General features: G+C 46.1%; 1 protein-coding gene across 1 annotated transcript in view; it reads left to right on the top strand.

The window, feature by feature from the left end:
- Positions 1 to 22,692, top strand: part of LOC137299329 (tetratricopeptide repeat protein 21B-like) — a 130,161-nt gene that overhangs the window by 81,334 nt on the left and 26,135 nt on the right. Inside the window, exons 16-22 of the mRNA XM_067967987.1 lie at positions 206 to 278; positions 2,702 to 2,812; positions 3,672 to 3,810; positions 13,355 to 13,461; positions 14,622 to 14,810; positions 17,308 to 17,418; positions 19,124 to 19,205. Coding sequence (XP_067824088.1) covers positions 206 to 278; positions 2,702 to 2,812; positions 3,672 to 3,810; positions 13,355 to 13,461; positions 14,622 to 14,810; positions 17,308 to 17,418; positions 19,124 to 19,205 — 812 coding nt within the window. The remainder of the gene's footprint in view (positions 1 to 205; positions 279 to 2,701; positions 2,813 to 3,671; positions 3,811 to 13,354; positions 13,462 to 14,621; positions 14,811 to 17,307; positions 17,419 to 19,123; positions 19,206 to 22,692) is intronic.

Genomic DNA, 22,692 nt, shown 5'->3' on the forward strand with positions numbered 1-22,692 from the left:
AGTGTTCCTGGTTCAACTGGTCCTGGGTGCTGAGTTTTTGTAGGAAGTCTGTAGTGTCGTGACAGAAGCTGGGGGTTCCCTGTACGATGGGTTTCAGGATGCCCTCGACGTACATAATACTTTGAGATCAAAGTTTTGCATTTGAATGTTGATTACTTCAAATCACGACTTCTATAGCACTGTTGTTATTTTTTACTTTTTACAGAGACTTGTGCGAACAGTTCCCGAGTCCACAGATAAACCTTCTTCTTGGCGATGCATATATAACTATCCAGGAGGTTAGTCAGAAAGAATGTAACATGTGTACCTAAAGATTTTATTTAGTTATATCCAGAATTTCCTCCGCCGCATTTAAAAAGAAAAGTTTATGCTCATTTTAGTGCTGAGGAATAGAAGTCTTTGCATTTCAGACATTCACGCGGGTGGGAAACCCAGGGAATGGGTGGAACACTGGTTTTACACCCTGCCCAATATTACTCACCATTGACTTCAACGGAGAGTAAAATCAGGTTGCACTCGATCCCATCAGTTTCCCTACGGGTGGGTTTGGTTAAAACTGCCCCTACCGTGTCGGTATCAAGCACAGCCAGATGCAGAGTAAAACTCCCTCTATACTGCCCTAACAATGTGGCTCGACCCCAACCTCATAAGTGTGACATTCCAAATGTCACATGTTTTTCCATTTCCCGCCTAAGTTACCCAGTGACTATGGTTGCCAATTAGTGCTATGCCTATTAAGAACTGGGTTGAGACTGCCTGAAGTCATTCCGCGCTGGCCACTTAACAGTCAACAGACAGAGGAGACTTCCGTCCATCACTCTGGGCTGGATTTGAACCCAGGTCCCCCCAGAGGTGAAAGGGTAGCGTCTAACACATTGCACCACTCAATTCCCTCCACCTTCTTATTGAATTGTGCAAACTTCACACACATTCTTGGTCATTTAATGTTCCAGGTTACGCGGTAATTGCAGATACATAAATTGGAAATCTTCCACAATTGCATAGATCTGGTCAGCACTACAACTTGACAGAGTTGAGTTCCTTCTTTCACAGCAAGCTAAGATAGAAAAGGAAAGGGTGGGTCAGAGGGCCCGTTAGGCACTGGATGTGCATGAGGTTTAGGCAGTTTGTAGTCAATGAGGGTTTCCACATTCCTCAGCTGATCCCAAGCTTCCTTTGTTTATTAGGACTGGGTCCACATATTTTCAATATCCTGTAGTCTATTTTGTATTTTTTTGCCTGGCTGTACAGTCTCTTACGTTGGGAAATTCCTCAGAGCTGCTCCTGCTCCGCCGGAAGAGCAGTGGAAGCCCTGAGGGACATTTTAATCTAACGCCGCCTGGTGGGAAACGATCCGATGCCGTCAGGTTCCTTCCGGGCGGGTTAGGTTAAGAATAACCAGCACCACCCCTCACCCATATACGCACGTGACCAGAGTCACTGACACACCTCCGGCAAAGTAATACCCGCGGATCGGGAGCAAGCTCCGAGAAATTTCTTGGTTCTGATATTTCAACATAAAATATAGAATGTTCCTTGAAAGACACGGAAATATCTTCAGAGGTCTTTATTCTCCCCGCCACGTGTTAAAGGTAATCGAATATAAAAAAGGAAAGGATTCTGAAAGTGATTATGTAGGAATGTCAGTCAGTCGACATTTATTTGAAATGGAAAGGAAGAAGAAAGTTGGCGATGAGTGTATTTCTTAAAAATGTATTGCTTAAGTTCATTGATCCTGCACTCCCAGCTGTGCTCGAAAGTAGCATGGTTCAGAAATGGGGCTGCAACACTATAGTGCCAATTCTCCAGTCTGCTCTCGAATTATCCGCTGGAAGAGTGGATGCACTGAATTTTTCCTTATGTATTTTATTGTCAATTTAAATTATTTTTTTAAATCATTGTGACTGTGACCATCTTCATTCTGCTTGATTAATAACACAAACCTCCTCCATCGCCTCTCTTCCATTGTTCAGCCCTTGCTTGGTTCACTCTTACCTATTCAACTGTAGCTGCAGCATCTCTAACAATGGCTTCTCTTCCCATCCTTAAGCCATTATCTCCCAAGTCCTCAAGGATTCGTTTTTGGCTCCTTATCTACAAGCTTCACCCTGGCAGCATCATGAGAAGCCATGGGGTCAGCTTCCACATGTCGCCAATGACACCCAACTCTACCTCTCCACCTGATCCGTTGACCTCTCTACTGCCTCTGCACTGACAGACTGCTTTTTCGACATTCATTGGCTCTCAGTCCCCCAAACACCTATCATTTAAAATCCGCATCCTTGTGTTTAAATCCCTCCATGGCCTTTCTGCTTCCTATCTCTGTAACCTCCTACAGTCCTACAACCCCCGCCCCCGACCTCTCCATTCCTCTCACTACAGGCCCTTGTGCATCCCTCTCTTCCTTCACCTTACCATTGGTAGCTGTGCCTTCAAACGGCTAGGTCCCACACTCTGGAATTCCCTCCTTAAACCGCTCACCTCTCTACCTCCCTCTCCGACTTTGAGATCCTCCTTAAAACCCACCTCTTTCACCAAGCCTTTGGTTACCCTTCCTAATCTCTCTTTTTTTGGCTTGGCATCCTTATGCCTCTATGAAATGCTTTGGGGTGTTTTTCTATGTTAAAGGCGCTATGTAAGTGCTTCTTGTTGATCTTGTTGCTGTTTTTTAATCAGATTGACTGTTTGCAATTTATTTTAGCCAGAAAAAGCCATAGAGGTATATGAACAGGTCTTGAAGAAAAACCCTCACGATGCACACTTGGTGAGGAAGATTGGCCAAGCGTTAGTTAAAACTCACCACTACACCAAGGTATGGGGAACGCACCTCTTGACAGGATTGTTCTTTATAATTGGCTTTACGTCCCTATACCTCGTTTAATGGTAGTCATTGCTCATATTGTTTACTGAAGATTACCTAGCAGTAGTTTTAAATCACTGGCCCTGCACAGTGAGCACTATGTCCTCATTGCATTACTTATGGTCATTGGGTACAACTTTCAGTTCTCTTGCAAAAATAAGACTATTACTTTGAAATCCTGAAGATGTTACATTTTGAAAAACTTTTAGAGTACAAGCAAACTACCCAGGTATGAGAAATACTGAAATCTTAACCAATGTACAAAAAGATCAAGGTCCTTGGAATTTCTTTCCTTCTTCCCTCTATTTTCTCCACTGCTCACCTGAAGGTGTCATTCAAGCATGGGGCAGGTGGGAAAGAGCATCACAGCAGAATTCGATGCTGTTCTTAACCACCTCCCGCCTTCCACACTTACTGGATGTTGACAGTGGATTGTGCAGTGATCCACAGGGATTTAATTAAGTGTGGGTTAAAAGAGAAAAGTGTTCATCTACATATTCCTGAAGGAAGATATCTGTACACTTAAGAAAATATGGAACAAGTAAAGGTCATTTGGTCCATCAAGTCCACTCTTTCCTTGCACCATGTACAATCTGCCCCAGCTGGGATCAGGTCGTTCAGCACAGACCAGGGATCAAATTTCACATGTTCCTAATCTGTATGACTCAGAACCAAAGTGTGCAATATATTTCCCCACAAAGCTATTGAGAGAGCCTTTCTTAATGCATCTTAAAATCTCGCATTTTTTTATATGCCAGTTTCATCAAGTAGGAGCTTTGCCAGAACGATTTGTATTTTTTTTCATCTTCAGGCTATTCATTACTATGAAGCAGCGCTAAAAATTGGCGGACAGAACTTCTTGTGTCACGATTTGGCTGAACTCCTTCTGAGACTGAGGCTATTTGAAAGAGCAAAGAAAGTCCTCAGAAAGGCTCTGGAACATGATTTCAGTATGTTGGTTTGTATTACGCCTCCTGGTAGAGAAACAGTACACAGCAAACTGCTGTTTACTGTAGTTGGGATAAATTACATAGAATGTACTCCACATACACAGGCCATTCGGCCCAACTGGTCCATGCCGGCATTTATGCTCCACAAGAGCCTCCTCCCACCCCTTTTCATCTAACCCTATCAGCATAACCTTTTATTCCTTTCTCCCTCATGTACTTCCCCTTAAGTGTATCTATGCTATTCACCTCAACTACTCCTTGTGGTAGCGAGTTCCACATTCTAACCACTCTCTGGGTGAAGAAGTTTCTCCTGAATTCCCTAGTGGTGACTCAATAAGAGCTGTTTGCAGGGGTGTAGAGGAGGGTAAACCAAGTTTTTTTTAATTTTCGGAGGCTGCGGTCCTGGCTTCAAGAGCGCGAGATGTCAAGTGACACAAGATCAAGGCAATGTGGGCCGCCATCTTCTGATGACAATTGTAAGGCTCCAGTGGCAGTCACTGTCACGAAGAACTATTTATTTTTAAAATTCTGTACTATTACATTATCAACGCTTCTTTTTGAAACCAAAGCCCAGAAATTACTGATGGTGATGTTAGCAGATAAACACTTAACGCGGTCACATGACATTCCTCTGTGCGCTATTTTAACAGAGGTTTTAACCCATTTAAAATAGGTGGATTAATGCCTGTGTTAAAATAGCACACAAAGGAATATGATACGAATGTGCTAATATCACTAACAGTCATTTCTAGGCTCAAAAACTATAACTAAAGACTAGCTGGCACAAAACAAATATTTATTTTGTTATTAGATTACCATGGCGTACATGACTCACCACTAAAGTTTTTAGCCAGCTCCTTGGGGTATATTCTCATATGAAGTAGTCTGCAGAAAATATATATATATATATATAAAATATGTTTATAAAAGTCCACTCCAAAAGAAAGAAAGAATTTATATTTATACAACCTCAGAACATCTCAAAGCACTTAACAGCCAATTAAGCACTTCTGAAGTGTAGTCACTGTTGTAATGTAGTAAGCAATTTGGGCACACAAATAGCAATGAGATAAATGTTTTTAAAGTGATGTTGTTTGAGACATAACTATTAGCCAGGACACCAGAATAACTCTCCTGCTCTTCTACGAATAGTGTAATGGTATCTTTTACATTTACCTGAGAGAGCAGACGGGATCTCGGTTAAACATCTCATCCGAAAGACAGCACTTCCAACAATGTAGTACTCCCTCAGTACTGCACTGGAGTGCCAGCCTAGTTTATATGCTCAAGTCTCCAGAGGGTCTGGAGCCCATGACCTCTGTCTCAGAGGCAGGAGTGCTACTTCAAAAGCAAAATACTGTGGATGCTGGAAATCTGAAATAAAAACACAAAATGCTGGACCTTTTTTCAGAACTGAAACAGACCGTTTGTCAGAACTGAAACAGACTGTGCTGATGAAAGGTCCTCGACCTGAAACGTTGACCCTGTTTCTTTCTCCACGGATGCTGCCTAACTTGCTGAGCTTCTCCAGCATTTTCTAGTTTTATTGCAGGAGTGCTACTAATCAGAGAAGGCTGACTGGAAAATGTCAAAAATCATTTCTCCAGAGGGGATGGGGAGTATAATCCAAACACCCTCCTGAAAAAAATGCCATGTATGGTATGCCCACTTCTAACATTGCCGCTGCATCAACGCATGTTTAGTAATATGAATAATATTAGTAATATTAGTAATAATATTAGTAATATTGTTACCTAAGAACGGATATACTTGCCATAGAGGGAGTGCAGCGAAGGTTCACCAGACTGATTCATGGGATGGCAGGACTGTCATATGAGGAGAGATCAGGTCGACTAGGCCTGTATTCACTCGAGTTTAGAAGAATGAGAGGGGATCTCATTGAAACGTATAAAATTATGACAGCTAGACAGACTGGATGCAGGGAGGATGTTTCCCCTGGCTGGGAGGGTCTAGAACGAGGGATCACATTCTCAGGATATGGGGTAGGACATTTAGGATTGAGATGAGGAGAAATTTCTTCACTCAGAGGGTGGTGAACCTGTGGAATTCTCTACCACAGAAGGCTGTGGAGGCCAAGTCACTGAATATATTTAAGAAGGAGATAGATAGATTTCTAGACACAAAAGGCATCAAGAGGTAAGGGGAGAGAGCAGGAATATGGTATTGAGATAGAGGATCAGTCGTGATCATATTGAATGGCGGCGCAGGCTCGAAGGGCCGAATGGCCTACTCCTGCTCCTATTTTCCATATAATATGCCTTAGTTTTAGAACACGCTAGAATGTTGTAGGTTAAAGAAGGTTCTGGAAATTCTATGGATAAAACAGATAGTCTTTAGTTAGTTATAGTCCTAAGGTGCAATTGTCCCATGTCATGTAATTACTTCTTTCTTATGAACATTTAACAAAGAAAAGGCCACTTATCTCTTCAAGTCCATTCCTTCCGGTCCTTGTACAATCTGCCTCACTGAAGACTCTATCCAACTCATTAAATCTCTTGAGGGAAGTGATCAAATGCAAGTAAAAGCTCCAAGAAGATAAAAGCTCTGTGAAGTTTTTCCAACTACTCCACTACTATAGTCAGTGCTCCTCTGAACTTTCCTCTCTTGTTCCTCCTAAGCTCCATATATCCTGTAATACATACTCTTTCACCTCTCTTCATGCAAACTATGGGGACAGATTTCCTATATTTGTAAACCTTGTTTTTGTATAGTTTTACAATTCTGTCACACATAGCGCACAAAGGAAATCTCCCCATGTTGAAATCAACAACAACAACAACTTGAATTTATACAGCGCCTTTAATGTAGTAAAACGCCCCAAAGCACTTCACAGGAGTGATTATCAAACACAATTCGACACTGAGCCACATAAGGAGATATTAGGACAGGTGACCAAAAGCTTGGTCAAAGAGGTAGGTTTTAAGGAACATCTTAAAGGAGGAGAGAGAGGTAGAGAGGCGGAGGGGTTTAGGGAGGGAATTCCAGAGCTTAGAGCCTAGGCAGCTGAAGGCACGGCCGCCAATGGTGGAGTGATTAAAATCGGGGATGTGCAAGAGGCAAGAATTGAAGGAGTGCAGAGATCTCGGAGGGTTGAAGGGCTGGAGGAGGTTATAGAGATAGGGAGGGGCGAGGCCATGGAAGCATTTGGAAACAAGGATGAGAATTTTAAAATCGAGGCATTCCCGGACCGGGAGCTAATGTAGGCCAGCGAGCACAGGGATGATGGGTGAACAGGACTTGGTGCGAGTTAGGGTACGGGCAAGAAGAGTTTTGAATGAGCTCAAGTTTATGGAGGGTGGAAGATGGGAGGCTGACCAGGAGAGCATTGGAATAGTCAAGTCTAGAGTTAACAAAGGAATGGATGATGGTTTCAGCACCAGGTGAGCTGAGGCAGGGACTGAGACGGGCGATGTTACAGAGGTGGAAGTAGGAGGTCTTGGGGAGTGGATATACGGTCAGAAGCTCATCTCAGGGTCAAATAGGATGAGAAGGTTACGAACGGTCTGGTTCAGCCTCAGACAGTGGCCTGGGAGAGGGATGGAGTTGGTGTCTAGGGGAATGGAGTTTGTGGCTTCGGTCTTCCCAATATTTTGTTGGAGGAAATTTTTGCTCATTTTCGGACAAGCAGTGTGACAAATCAGAGACAGTGGAGGGGTCGAGGGAGGTGGTCGTGAGGTAGAGCTGGGCGTCGTCAGCGTACATGTGGAACCTGACGTGTTTTCAGATCATGTCGCCGAGGGGCAGCATATAGATGAGAAATAGGGGGCCAAGGATAGATCCTTGGGGGGCTCCAGAGTGAACAGTGCTGGAGCGGGAAGAGAAGCCATTGCAGGTGATTCTCTGGCCATGACTGGATTGATAAGAATGGAACCAGGCGAGCGCAGCTGGATGACGGAGGAGAGGCGAAGGAGGAGAATGGTGTGGTCAACCGTGTCAAAGGCTGCAGACTGGTTGAGAAGAATGAGGAGGGATAGTTTACCACGGTCACAGTCGCATAGTATGTCATTTGTGACTTTGATAAGGGTCGTTTCGGAACTGTGGCGGGGCGGAAACCTGATTGGAGGGATTCAAACATGGAGTTGCAGGAAAGAGGGGCACAGATTTGGGAGGCGACAACACGTTCAAGGACTTTGGAGAGGAAAGGGAGGTTGGAGATGGGGCAGTAATTTGTAAGGACAGCAGGGTCATGGGTGCGTTTTTTGAGGAGGGGGTTGGTGACGGTAGATTTGGCGGAGGACATCACCTGAGGAGAGGGAACCGTTAACAATATCAGCTAACATGGGGGCCAGGAAGGGAAGTTGGGTGGTCAGCAGTTTAGTGGGAATAGGGTCAAGGGAGCAGGAGGTAGGTCTCATGGTCAAGATGAGCTCGGAGAGGGCATGAGGGGAGATAGGAGAGAAACTAGAGAAAGATGCGAGTTCAGGGCTAGGGCTGGGGGGAACCTTAGGGGAAGTTTGGCTTGGTGGGCTAGGGGAAGGGAGGGAAGCGGCAGAGGCAGCTGAATGGGTGGTTTCAATCTTAGTGACAAAGGAGTCCATGAGCTCCTCGCACTAGTTGTTGGTGAGGGTGGAGGAGGCAGGGGAGATGGGTTTAAGAAGACGGTTATAGTGAAGGGAAGCCAGGGGTTATCTTTGCATTCCAGGATGATCCTGGATTAGTGAGCAGTTTTGGCAGAGGAGAGCAGGACCCAATAGTGCTTTAAGTGGTCCAGCCAGATCTGATGATGAATGGCCAATCCAGTTGTCCGCCATAAACGTTCAGGTCCGGGTCTCTTAGACTTAGGAGAGCGGAGATGAGGGCCGTGCCAGGGGGAACGACCAGCAAGAGTAAAGGTTTTAATGGGGACAAGGGCATCAAAGGTGGAGGTGAGGGCGTGATTGATCAGATTGGTAGCTGCAGAAATGTGATGGTGAACCAAGGCTCGTTTACCCTAACTCATTCTTTCCAGAACTTCCAAACTAGAAAACTCTTTACCTCCCTCAATCTTCTCTTCTTCCTATTGAAGGCTTTCAAAACCCAAACTTGGAGACACCTAGGGCTCGATTTTAGGGTCGGGTTACCTGCGGGTTTCCAGCGGGGGGGCCCCGAAAATCCCGATCTCCGATCACGTGACCGGATTCGGACGAAATCCCGGCCACTTCCGGGTACCGCGCTGACGTGTGGGGCTGTGCGCGCAAGCCCCGCTGGTGGGGATCCCGCAGGCAATTAAAGCCAGCGGGGTTCCACTTGAGAGCACTTAACTTGCTCGTTGTGGTCAGTTAATGAGCTGAAGCAGCTGTCAAAAGAGGAAGTGTGGGATTTTACGTTCAAAGCAGTCAGTTTCCCACACTGGGGGAAACAGGACCCTTCAAACCAGGCGTGTTGCAGCCAGCAGCCTGTGGCAGGTGCCAAGGTGCGCTCCACGGGGGAGCGCCCTCACCCACGCAGGAGGCCACCGCGTCACATAGGGCAACCCCTGCCCCCCACCACCCCCCGGCCAAGCCAGAGGACAGACCGACACGAAACCGCAGCCCCAGTCCGAGGACCCACACACCTACCCTGCACAACCCCTCAGATCAACACCTGCCAGTTGGGTGGTGTGTGGACACCCTCGGAGGACGAAGAGCATGACCACCACCAGCAGCCTCGCAGTCCACGCCGTCCGCCGCAGAGACGTGGATCCCCCCAACACGGTGTGGTTGCACGCCCACCTGCACAGCAGGAGGGAGGGCTACCGCAGAGAGAGACGCGTCGCAGAGGGCACTACCCTCGCCACAGGGTCCACAGACCGAGGCGCAGCTCCCCGGACCTCTCCGAGCAGCAGTGCACAGGGAGGCGCAGATTCGCTCGACATGTAGTCGTGGAGATCTGCAGCCTCTTTCATGCCGAGCTGCTCCTGGCTGGCCCCAGCACCAACTGCTTACCTGTCGCTGGCAAAGTCACCACTGTCCTCCACACCTTCTCCTCCGCATCCTTCCAGGGTGCAGCCGGCAACACCGCCGATGTCTCTCAGTTGTCTGCGCGGACGAGCCCTGCAAACACACCTGCACCTACTCTGCAGTAACACGATGGGTGGCATCAGTGGTGGATCCTCATAGTGATACCCAGGAGCGGGCATTATTGGACACAATGGACAGGATTCGCGGAGACATGGCAGTGGTGGTGTCAATATAATGTGTGCTGTTTGTGGCTCTGAAATTCAATATGGGTAACACCCATGACAAACCCTCAGACACCCTTGTGCACCCCCTTCATGCTGACGAGACGTTTGCCTTACCCTGCCTACTGCACATATGTGATGCATGCCCTGTGGCTGCAGCACAGGTGGTGGCAGGTTGAGTGAGGCTGGCCGTGAGGGAGATGCACGAGAGGGTGAGTATGGGATGGAGCCATGAGATTGTATGAGGATTGGGTCGCGTGTTAGTGGCAGGATGAGTACTGGCGAGGTGAGTAGGTGGAGGTAAGATGAGGATGGGGTGTGAGTGGGCATGAAGGGTGATGTGACAGAATAGTGTTGGCGGTGCCGAAGGAGATTTGGGGTGGGGGCAGTGTTGTGGCAGACGGAGTGTAGGGGAAAGACTTCGAGTTCTCACTGTGGCTGACCTACTGCGGTCATTGCAGCGCCTCCTGCACTGTATGCAGGTGGGCGATATGTTGGTGGCGCAGGTGACCCCCTCTGCCACCTCGAGCCAGGCCTTCTTGGTGGCAGAGGCAGGCCGCTTCCTCCCGCCCGCCGGGGGGAAGATCTGTGTCCTCCCCCTCCTCCTCACCCCATCTGATGATACCTGGGGTGAGGCATCATTAAACTGGGAGCAGCCTTCCCCCTGGGCTGCTCCATGCTGCAATTTGTCCCATTGGTTGCAGCATCTGTCAGTGGAGGACTGCCCCTTTAACTAGAGAGCCTCCAGCTGACAGATCGTGCTGCGCATGCGCAGCCCGCCCGACGCGCAGGCCAGCGCCGTGGACCCCGGAGGAGCAGGTAATTGGATCCTATTAGTGGATTGCCTGCTACGATCGCGTGGGCAACCCACTAATTTCGCCGTTCGCGTTTTCGACGCTCCCGGAGGACCACCCGCTGGGAACCCGCAGGCCTGCTAAATTCGAGCCCCTAATCACTATTTAGCTTGTGTTCTCTCCTTTTCAGCCTTGGTGGTGTCCGAAACCAAGTTCCTAATTCTTTTCAATTAGTCGCAGGTATCAGTATGTGACTAAGTACTAAAAAATTCCTGCATTAAACTTCCCCAGTGTGTTATGTTTAGTAGAAAAACAAATTTCTTCCTCTATGCAGTACAGTAAACAGAGGCACTGGAATTTTGAGGCTACAGTTACTCTGGTCCTTTATCAGCAATTTACAATAAAGTCACTCTTCTTAAAGTTCTATGTTACAGATGTGTCTTTCCCTTGGGGGACTTCTTGTAGTGAGGCAGCAATTTTGAAACATGCGGATATTGAAACAAGAATCACTACTCAAGCTGGGGAGACAAACAGAAAAAAAGCTGCGAAAGCTGAAAATCTGAAATTAAAAACAGAAAATGTTATAAGTTCACAGAGGGCCTAGATGGTACCCAAAAGAGAAAAGGTAAGCTAGCATTTCGGGTAGAGACCCTTCATCAAAACTGGGTAAAGGATCTGTACCAGAAACAATAACCATTCTTTTCTAACGGACCTGCGGTGTATTTCCAGCATTTTCTGTTTTTAATTGTCAAAGCTGGAAAGATTGTTTCAAATATAAATTTAGAATGATACCGGTGCTAGAAGAGTTAAGTTATGAGAGCAGGTTCATAGACGAGGCTTGTATTCCCTTGAGTGTAGAAGATTAAGGGGTGATTTAATTGAGGTGTTCCAAGGCGGATAGATGGAGATCGGCCATGATCTAATTGAATGGTGGAACAGGCTCGAAGGGCTGAATGGCCTACTCTTATCCCAATGTTCCTATGTTTACAGTGCTTGCATTACAGGAAGAAAGATAAATCGTCATTGCCTAGAGCTCATAAATCTCTCACAGTATAGTGTATTTATCCAGAGCATTCTGAAGTGATGACTATCTACTTTCAGAAAACTGGCTTTAGCAAGAAGACTGCAGACAAGGTAATCTGATAAAGAAATCATAACGTTTAGTAACTGACAATTATTATGATCCTTGATCAGATGATTTCCCAATGCAGTTTTCCGAACTCATATTTCCTAAAGCAGGAAAGAATCGATTCTGCCACTCTTCGCACAATAAACAATTAATAACCGAGCAATTCCCTTTTCACCCATCATCAGTTATCTGAACTCATTCTCCATTTCTATACAACCTACCCTACTTATGCGCTATTTTCCATCACCTGTGAGATTGCAATTATGAGAATAAAATGTGGGCAATTATATTTATAGAAAGGTAGAAATAAGAAGAAACCTGCAAATTCTGGAAATCTGAAATAACAAGAAAATACTGGAAATTGACAGTAGGTGAGATGAGAAATTTTTTGAAGCAACGAGTTATTATAAGAACATAAGAAATAGGAGCAGGAGTAGGCCAATCGGCCCCTCGAGCCTGCTCCGCCATTCAATAAGATCATGGCTGATCTGATCCTAACCTCAAATCTAAATTCATGTCCAATTTCCTGCCCGCTCCCCGTAACCCCTAATTTCCTTTACTTCTAGGATCGGGATTGCACTGCCTGAAAGGGCGGTGGAAGCAGATTCAATTGTAACTTTCAAAAGGGAATTGAATAAGTACTTGAAGGGGAAAAAATTGCAGGGCCGTGGGGAAAGAGCAGGGGAATGGGACTAATTGGATAGCTCTTTCAAAGAGTCAGCACAGGCACAATGGGCTGAATGGCCCCCTGTGCTGTAAGAGTCTATGATTCTAGGTCAGTCAGTATCTGAAAGGGAATGATTATCCTTTTGTGTGGGATCCAGCATTAGCAAGAAATTTGTCATATTTCTAGTCTGTTTTATTCACTGAAACTTCCCCCTCCCAGAAGCACAACAAAAAAATCTTTCATAGCATTGTCTGTACGTGTGTGGCATAGGGATTTTACCTTGTCCTACTGATAAACTTAGGTGAAATTAAAAGTCCTTAGTGTAGGACACCATCGAAGGTTGTAAAGAGGAGGGAAGATAAGATAAATCGGGAAGTAGTGGTTAGGTGATGGGAAGCTTAGGTTTTAAAAGCCTGTAGGTTGTAGGAACAGAATTAGGGAGCTAAGGAGACGAGTAATTCTGAGGATCCTGGGTGAGAATGAACAAGAGATTGTGCAACAGTTGTGATTTCAACACAACAGAGAGGCAGAAGAACGTGCAGGACTCTGCATTTGCATTTAGAAGGAAGAAGAAGAAGTAGAGGAACAAAGACCACAACAATATTGATAAAATAGAGGAACACAAGAATGACAGAGAGACTTTAGGCGAGAGGTAAGATAAGTATCATCTATCAGACTTACGTAATCTAGCAGTCTTGAAAGATTACATCGCCCATCTAGTAATAATAAGGCAACCAGGATAATTGTTACCTATTTTCTGGCAAATATTGTTACTATATATCATTATATTGCAGTAAATGATTTAGCTGCCGTGATGAATGATGTCAAGTACCTGATGCTTTTGGCCAAGATCTGCAGCAAGACTGATGAAACAGAGGAAGCACTGGTTGCTCTAAGCAAGGTGAGGGCACACTGATACTTAATGAAACGTATGCACCATTTGCCATTCTGTCCTGCACGCTCAGTACAGTCCTGCTATTAATGTAGTTGAAGCACTGTGATGCCAATGGGTCATCGTTATTTATTCTTGGTATTCATTGTAAAGAAAGAAAGACTTGGATTTGCATAGCGCCTTTCACGATCTCAAGACGTCCCAAAGCGCTTTACAGCCAATCAAATACTTTTGAAGTGTACTCACTATTGTAATGTAGGAAACACAGCAGCCAATTTGCACACAGCAAGCTCCCACAAACAGCAATGAGATAATGACCAGATCATCTGTTTTTTAGTGATGTTGGTTGAGGGATAAATATTGGCCAGGTTACTCTGAAATAGTGCTATGGGACCTTTTGCATTCACCTGAGAGGGCAGACGGGGCCTTGGTTTAATGTCTTATCTCAAAGACGGCACCTCCGACAGTACAGCACTCCCTCCGTACTGCACTGGAGTGTCAGCCTAGATTATGTGCTCAAGTCTCTGGAGTGGGACTTAAACCCACAACCTTCTGACTCAGGTGAGAGTGCTACCCACTGACACAAGGCTGTGTTGTATGTCAAACACAGATCACAATAGATAAATATTGGGTCACCTGAGAGTGAGACCGGACAGTGAAGTTGGTTAATGCACTGTCCTTTCGCTTCTAGACTCTTACTTGCCAGCAAGATAGAGATTTTCTTCCTATCGCTGCAGACCAGACCCAAGCTCAGATCCAAAACGTGAACGGTCAGTGTGCTAACACACTGAGTAATTGGTTATTATTTTTCTTTTTACCTTAATGGGAGAGTTGTAAAGTAAAATTCACTATATAATTGCAGAAATGCACTTAATGTAAAGTTTAAATGCTTCAACTTATTCTAAAATATTCCATCATTTTTTGGCCATTTTGGATGAACCTTATAACTAAAGATGGAAAATAATAACCTATTTTTGAAATGTTTATTGAGTTTAAGAAAATCTGTATTTGCTCTGGGTAAAATTTACATTTCTCACACAATACATAAAGGGACACGTCATTGAACTATTGAGATGTACAGAAGTAAACAGCTGTAGTGAGGTTACAACTATGTGGCAGGTATTGGATTTGTTTTACACTGTTATTGCCTCATTTGAATGTTTTTTAAGGCGTACGAGTTACAAGAGCGGCTGCTGAAACGCCTGCTGATGGAGCAGTCAGACATCATTCCAGCCCAAAAGCATCTGGCGGCCTCCATCTGTGCCCAGATAGCCCACCTATCAGTGGATCAGCGAGACTACAACAAGGCCATCCGATATTATAATGAGGGGCTGGGCTTTGCAGAAAATGACCCGAAAGTGAGTAAGAAAAATATTCTATGCAAATTTCCAATTATAGACACACCTCAAATCACAAAGATAAACATATACTTGTGATGGGTTTTTTGATTATTTTTCTGCTTAAAGATATCAGATGCAGCCAGGCTGTCTATTCTCAAGGAAGCATTTATTGCTGGTGTCTCACAGGCTTTATGCAGCTCTGGCTATCTGGCACTCAATTTCTATTTGGGCTTATAACGATGCTTTTACGTTCCCAGAGCAAGCATTACACGCCGGGAATACATATTTGAACATCGGGCATGAAGGTCAGCATCCCCCTCATGTCCGGCCAATCTTCCGTCCTTTTTTAAAAATTAATTCTGGGGATGTGGGCGTCGCTGGCAAGGCTGGCATTTATTGCACATCCCTATTTGCCCTGGAAGGTTTGATACAACTGAGGGGCTTGTTAGGGCCGATTTTAACTTGGCCAACTCGGCATTAACAAGGCAGTGTCGGCCTTAAATTGGGGTGGGTAGACTTACCACCACACTTACGCCAACGCTCCGGCCACCGCCGTTTTTAAAAGGGCCTACCCCTGGGTGGCCGAAGTGGCCTGCAGGCTTGAAGAAGGTAGGTCCAGGGAGGGAGCCTCCATCCCAGCCCTATAACAATAAATTAAAACACAAAATGGCCTGGGTTTTTATCTGGTTTTTCGCTTCTCCCATGATTTTGGATGGGGTAGAGAGTGTATATATTGTGATACACAAGATATCTCAATTCTGTGGGACTGGCTGGATGGACCAGAGGGTCTTTTCCTGACCGTCATTGTTCGTATGTTCGTAACTTACCTATCGCGCTCCTCTTCACACTCTTCGGCCAATACTCTCCTAAAATGACAATCAGGGTCCGATGAACGTCAAAGCACCCTGATTTGCATATTAAAAGGGCCTCCTGACTGACTCAGTTGAGCTCTCCACCTGGCTGGTGGTACACCCTGGGAAAGATAGGGATGGCTACGTCGTTGGTGGGAATGAGGCGGTTAGGATTGCCAACCCTCCAGGATTGCCCTGGAGTCTCCAGGAATTAAAGATTAATCTCCAGGACACTGCTGCGAGCAACACCTGGGAGTGAAAAATCACAGGGGCGTTAAAAAATTGTATTTTTCAAAACATTTTCTTTGAACATTTTTGTTTATTAGTTATAAAAATATCGGACATGGGGAACAAAGGCTGTTTGACTGACAGTCAAGAATCATCCAATTGGGGAATGAAGAGTCTGCTCGCTTTCCGATTGGCCATGGGAAGGCGGTGCACCGTGAGGATAGACATGTCGGACGACCAACAGCGGGAATGTGGTGGCGGGGCGGTTGTAGGCAGGAGATCGTGTGATATAATCTCCAGGAATATGCCCAACCAAAGTTAGCAACCCTATGGGGGGGTTAAGTCATCGGCCATTTTCCGGGACATTACTGCCCCATTTCTGCCAGACGAGAGGCCTCAGCATCACCCCCTTCACTGAGTCTAGCTACAGCTTCCGAGGTCAGCATCAGAGCACCTCCTAAACATACCCCTCTGGCCCTGACAAAAATGTAAGTTCCCCTCGTATTGCAAAGATTCATTAGAATGAAAGCAGAAATGAGAGATTATAGTTAAACTGAAAAAAAGCATGAAAAATTAGGTCTTTTTCACTGGAACAGAAAAGATTTAAGGGGAATCTAAAGTAGGTTTTCAAGATTATGAAAGGTTTTGAGAGAGCAAATAGTGAAGGATTGTTTTGACTGGTTGACGAATGGGTAACAAGGGGGCATGGACTCAAGATTATCATGAGAAGGATGAAGGAGAAAGTTAGAAATTTTCTTTCACACACACACGGTTATTGGAATATGGAATTCTTTCTTCCGCAAGTGGCTATTGAGGTAGTAACATCATTTAAAAGGAGAAAGGGTAAGTATTTAAAATGGAAGAAAATAAAAGAATTCGAAATAGAAATGTCTCAGAACATAGAAAAGAGATTATCAGGATACAGTAGTGTAGTGTTTATGTTACTGGACTAATAATCCGTGAGTTCAAATCCCATCATGGCAGTTTGAGAAATAGGATCCAGTTAAAAAAAATCTGGAAATAAACACCAAAAACACCCCACTCCAGGCCCCTGTGTACCCGTGAGCAGTGCCACAGGACATCTACAGGTTGATGTTAATGAATTTGGGGGCAACAAAATTAATAACGTTTTCAGACGCAATGCAACATGGGGTAGTTGAAGCGAATAGCATAGATACATTTAAGGGGAAGCTAGATAAATACACGAGGGAGAAAGGAATAGAAGGATCTGCTGATAGGGTTAGATGAAGTAAGGTGGGAGGAGACTCATGTGGAGCATAAACACCGGCACAGATCAGTTGGGCCGAATGGCCTGTTTCTGTGCTGTAAATTCTATGCAATTCTATGCAACGATGTCGATCTCTTTGATCCTTTGAAACCAATTTTCCCTCAGTACTTTACAACAGTCCTTTCCATAACATTGTTCATTCCCTCAGCTGATGATAGAACTTGCCCAATTGTACCTGGCCAAAGGAGACAGTGATGCGTGTGAACATCAGTGTATCGAGCTACTGAAGAATGTAGAGAGCAACGATGATGTTAACATGGTATGTTTATTTACACATCTTTCGGCTCGTCTTTTACCAACACTGTTTTAATTTCTTCCTTTATTTGATTTTTGGTCATTTAGATTCCTCCTTCCTCCCTGCCCCCCCCATCCCCCACCATCCATTGCCATATTTTCCCATTCTCCCCAAACCAGGCATCCATTTCCCAACTGAAAGGAGGGGCTGGGGAACCTACTGTATGGTTTTGCTAATGGAGCTGTATAAACAGCCACTTGAGAGGTCCACAGAATCGCTCAGGTGACTGGCCCACTGATTATACATCTCTCCATGTGGTCAAGTACCTAGATTCTGCCCCGGCAGCATGGCATTACAACGGTGACTACACTTTAAAAGTACTTCATTGGCTGTAAAGCGCTTTGGGGCCTCCTGAGATCATGAAGGTGCAATATAAATGCAAGTTGGCTTAGGAATGGATCAGGCTTGACTGTGATTTCCCCTCCCCAACTCCTAAACTTGAATATGCTGCTACCATCTTTGTCCAGACTCACAGGGTCACTTGGACAAGAAACTGGATAGCAGTTAATTCTCATGGAATCGTACCCCAGCAATGGGCCGTGCCTTCAGTAGAGACGGAGAGGAAATTAGAAAATAAATTAAAAACTGAACAAATTTAGATGTGTCATCTCTCATTGCTTAACACTGCTGGAATTTGTTTTGACATTATTGAGTAGGTTGATTGATTTGTCACCCACTTCCAAACCAGACATGGTGGGCTCAATTTTAGGGGGAAGTTGCGGGTGCGTTGGGAGCGGGGGGGGGGGGCTCCAAAAATCGCAAAAATCCCGTTCGGGTTCGGAAGCCGACTCCAAACCGTCGACTTCCGAGTTTCCCAAGGACGCACCTGTGTGCGCCCGGGCGACCTGAAACCAGAAGTCCTGCTGGCAGTTAAAGCCGGCGGGATAACAGTTAAAGAGCCAAATGTACCTCATTGAGGTACTTAAGGCACTTTACCTGTGACAGATTAAGTGATTGTAACGATTTTTAACCTGCCTGGGTGGCTTGCCCACTGTTTCTGATTCACGCCTTAAGGGCCGGATCAGGGAAAAAGAAACAAAGTAAAGTACATCAAAAACCACTGATGGAAATTAAAACACAAAATCAACCTACCTTTCCACCCTGCTCCGATGGCTGATGTCTCCTTCTCCGATGTCCCCCTCTTCACCCCCCCTATGTCCCCCTCTTCAACCCCCCCAGATGTCCCCCTCTTCACCCCCCGATGTCCACCCGATGATCCCTTCGCCCCCCCCCACCCGATCTTCCTTTCTCCCCCCCATTCTTCAGTTCCAGCGCCGGATGACGTCTCACTCTCTCTTTCTCGCCACCCCCCGCCCCCCCCCCCCCGCCCCCACAGCTCCTGATGACAGCCAGTCAGAACTGACGACAGGTCTTTGACCTGAAACGTTAACTCTGTTTCTTTCTCCACCGAGCTTTCCCAGCATTTTCTGTTTATTTCAGATTTCCAGCATTTTGCTTTTGATTTGGTGGGAAGATATATGATTGGGGGAGGAACATAGTGGAAGGAGATGGTAGATTTTGGTTGGTGAGATATTGCTGAGAGAAAGATACTAAAGAGGTGGTATTGGTGAGGGGTAGATGCTGGTGGAAGAAGATTTTGGAAGATATTGGCATGGGAGAGGTGTGGGGAAGATATTGACATCTGGAGTCATTCTTTTTCTGTTTATAGATGATGGCAGACCTTATGTTTAGAAAACAAGAATATGAACAAGCTATATTCTATTACCGACAGCTGCTGCAGGGATCATCAGGTATCTGTCGACTCTATGTATAAATCCAGATTTTCCAATCACAGTTTTACCATAACCTGATTGATCAGTGATAATTAGAATTGTATGTGAATTGTAAGGTCAGTTGTGATCAGTTTTGGCTGGAAATCTCTGTTAACAGTTACAATATTCAACGTGAAGATAATATCACTTTAAATCTTATTTATGAAAATCTTTGCCGATTACTACTACACTGGACTGAAAGCAGCATTAACCTTAGGAATACACCTACCTCTGCGCCTATCTGCGATTTTAATTGTTGAAGTCTATTGTGAGGCAGAGTATAAGGCAATGCAATGTCAAGTGCATTCGTCTCTTAGAAAAGTCCCATTGTGCAATGATTTGTGGTGGTTCAGGAGAAAATAAAATACATCCATTTATTAAATGTTGCCTATTTAATTTGGTGGAATGGGAACTATATGTTCAGCTTGGCTCAGTTGGTAACATCCCCCCTCTGAGCCTGAAGATAATGGGCTTCATTTTAGCACCTGCTATCGGGTGCGTTCCTGGCGGGGGGGCTCCGAAAATCGGGGAATCCCGGAGCGGGTCAGGAGCCCGGCTCCGACCCGCCCACTTCCGGGTGCCCCACAGACGCGCCGATGTGCACGCGCAGCCCCCGCATGTGGGACTCCCGCAGGCAATTAAAGCCAGCGGGGTGCCACTTGACAGTATTTACTTAGGTATTTCAGGTCATTAACAGACCTGATTAAGGGAATATGTGAGGAGGGGTGGGATTTTAGAGACAACTGGGACTGTTTCCCATACTGGGGTAAACACTCACAGTTGAAATGGACGTTATGCAGTTGTCAGCCTGTGGCAGCTGCAAAGGTCCATTTGACAGGTGTGGGGGGGGAGACCCTCATTCGTTGCAGGAGGCCACTCTGTCACTTGGGACAAAGTTTGGCCTCCACCACCCTCCTCCTGACAAGAAAATTCACCAACTTGCACACTTACCCCGGGGTCCAGAGACATGTACCTACCAGCATCACCAGCCTCGCCGGCCACGCCATCCACCTCTGGCTCGTGGAGCTCCACAACAGAGTGCTGTGACACATACACCTGCACAGCAGGAGGGAGGGAAACCGCAGAGAGAGATGCGTCACAGAGGGCACTACCCTCACCACAGGGTCCACAGACTGAGGCTCAGCTTCCTGGACCTCTCTGAGCAGCAGTGCACACGGAGGCTCAGAGTCACTCGACATGTAGTCGTGGACATCTGCAGCCTCCTTCATGCCGAGCTGCTCCCGGTTGGCCCGAGCACCATCTTCTTACCTGTCGCTGTCAAAGTCACCACTGCCCTCAACAACTTCTCCTCCGCATCCTTCCAGGGTGCCACCGGGGACATCGCCAATGTCTCTCAGTCGTCTGCACAAAAGAGCCCTGCAAATACACCTACACCCACTCTGCAGTGACACAATGGGTGTCATCAGTTGTGGGTCTTCATTGTGATCCTCAGCAAAGGTCAATATTGCACAAACCAGACAAGATTCGCAAAGACGTGGCAGTAGTGGTGCCAATATAATATGTAATGTGAGTTGGTCAGAAATTAAATATAAGTAAAAACCATGACAAACCCTCAAACACCCTTGTGCATCCCCTTCATGCTCACGACACGTTTGCCTTACGCTTCCTACTGCACATATGTGATGCATGCCCTGTGGCTGCAGCACAGGTAGTGGCAGGTTGAGTGAGGCTGACTGTGAAAGAGATGCATGAGAGGGTGAGTATGAGATAGAGCCATGAGATTGTATGGGGATTGGGTTGAGTGGTAGTGGCGGGATGAGTACTGGCAAGGTGAGTAAGTGCCGGTAAGATGAGGATGAGCTTTGAGTGGGTATGAGGGGTGATGTGACAGAGTAGTGTTGGCAGTGCAGAAGGAGATGTGGGGTGGGGGCGGTGATGTGGCAGACGGAGTGTAGGGGAATGAGTAAGTGTACTCACTTTGGCTGACCTACTTAGGTCATTGCAGCGCCTCCTGCACTGTATGCAGGTGGGCGATATGTTGGTGGTGCAGATGACCTCCTCTGCCACCTCGAGCCAGGCCTTCCTGATGGCAGAGGCAGGCCGCTTCCTCCCGCCCGCCGGGGGGAAGATCTCTGTCCTCCCCCTCCTCCTCACCCCATCTAATGATACCTGGAATGAGGCATCATTAAACTGTGAGCAGCCTTCCCCCTGGGCTGCTCCATGCTGTAATTTTTGCTATTTGTTGCAGCATCTGTCAGTGGAGGACTGCCCCTTTAAATAGAGCTCACTGCGCATGCGCAGTCTGGCCACGCGCAGATCAGCAGTGGGGAACCCGGAATACCAGGTAAGTGGATCCAATTAGGCTGCGATCGCGCGGGGGGCAGACTGATTTCGCCGGGCGCGTTACCCACGCGCCCGATAGCCCCCCGCCGCGAACCCGCAGCCTTGGTAACATCGAGCCCATAGGGTCCAAGCTTCACTCTCGTACTTAGGTACATGATCGAGGCTGACATGCCAGCGCTGTACTGAGAGAGCATTTGTTGGAGGTGTTGTCCTTTGGATAAGATATTAAACTGAGGCCTATCTGACTATTTCAGTGGTTCAGATGCATATTAAAGATCCCATGGTACTGTTTGAAGAAGAGCAAAGTATTCTCCTGGTGTTCTGACCAACAAATAAAAATTAATCTTATTGCAGTTTATGGGGTCTTGCCATGCACAAAGGCTGCCTGCAAAACAACGGTGACTACTCTTCAAAGTAATTTGAATGTAGGAACATACGAATTAAGAGCAGGAGTAAGCCATTCGGCCCTCCGAACCTGCTCTGCCATTTGATAAGATCATGGTTGATCTGATAGCGACCTCAATCCTACCTACTATAACCTTTGACTCCCTTGTTAATCAGGAATCTATCTAACTCAGCCTTCCAATGACCCTGCCTCCACCGCTCCCTGGGGAAGGGAGTTCCACAGACTCACGACTCTCTGAGAGAAAAAATTTCTCCTAATTTCCGTCTTAAATGGGAGACCCTTTATTTTTAAACTGTGGCCCCTAGTTCTAGTCTCTCCAGCCGGGGGAAACATCCTCTCAGCATTTACCCCTTCTAATCCCCTCAGGATCTTTCAATAAGATCATCCCTCATTCTTCTAAACTCGAGTGTACACAGGCCCAACTTGTCCAACCTTTCCTCACAAGATAACCCCCTCATCCCCAGGAATCAGTCGAGTGAACCTTCTCTGAACCGCCTCCAAAGCAATTATGTCTTTTCTTAAATAAAGAGACCAAAACTGCACACAGTATTCTAGATGTGGTCTCACCAATGCCCTGTACAACTGTAGCAAAACATCTCTATTTTTATATTCCATTCCCCTTGCAATAAATGACAACATTCCATTTGCCTTCTGAATCACTTGCTGTACCTGCATACTAACTTTTTGTGATTCATGTACCAGATCCCTCTGTACCTCAGAGTTCTGCAATCTCTCTCCATTTAAATAACATTCTGC

Source organism: Heptranchias perlo, chromosome 2 (genome assembly GCF_035084215.1).
Source record: "Heptranchias perlo isolate sHepPer1 chromosome 2, sHepPer1.hap1, whole genome shotgun sequence".
Lineage (NCBI taxonomy): Eukaryota > Metazoa > Chordata > Chondrichthyes > Hexanchiformes > Hexanchidae > Heptranchias > Heptranchias perlo.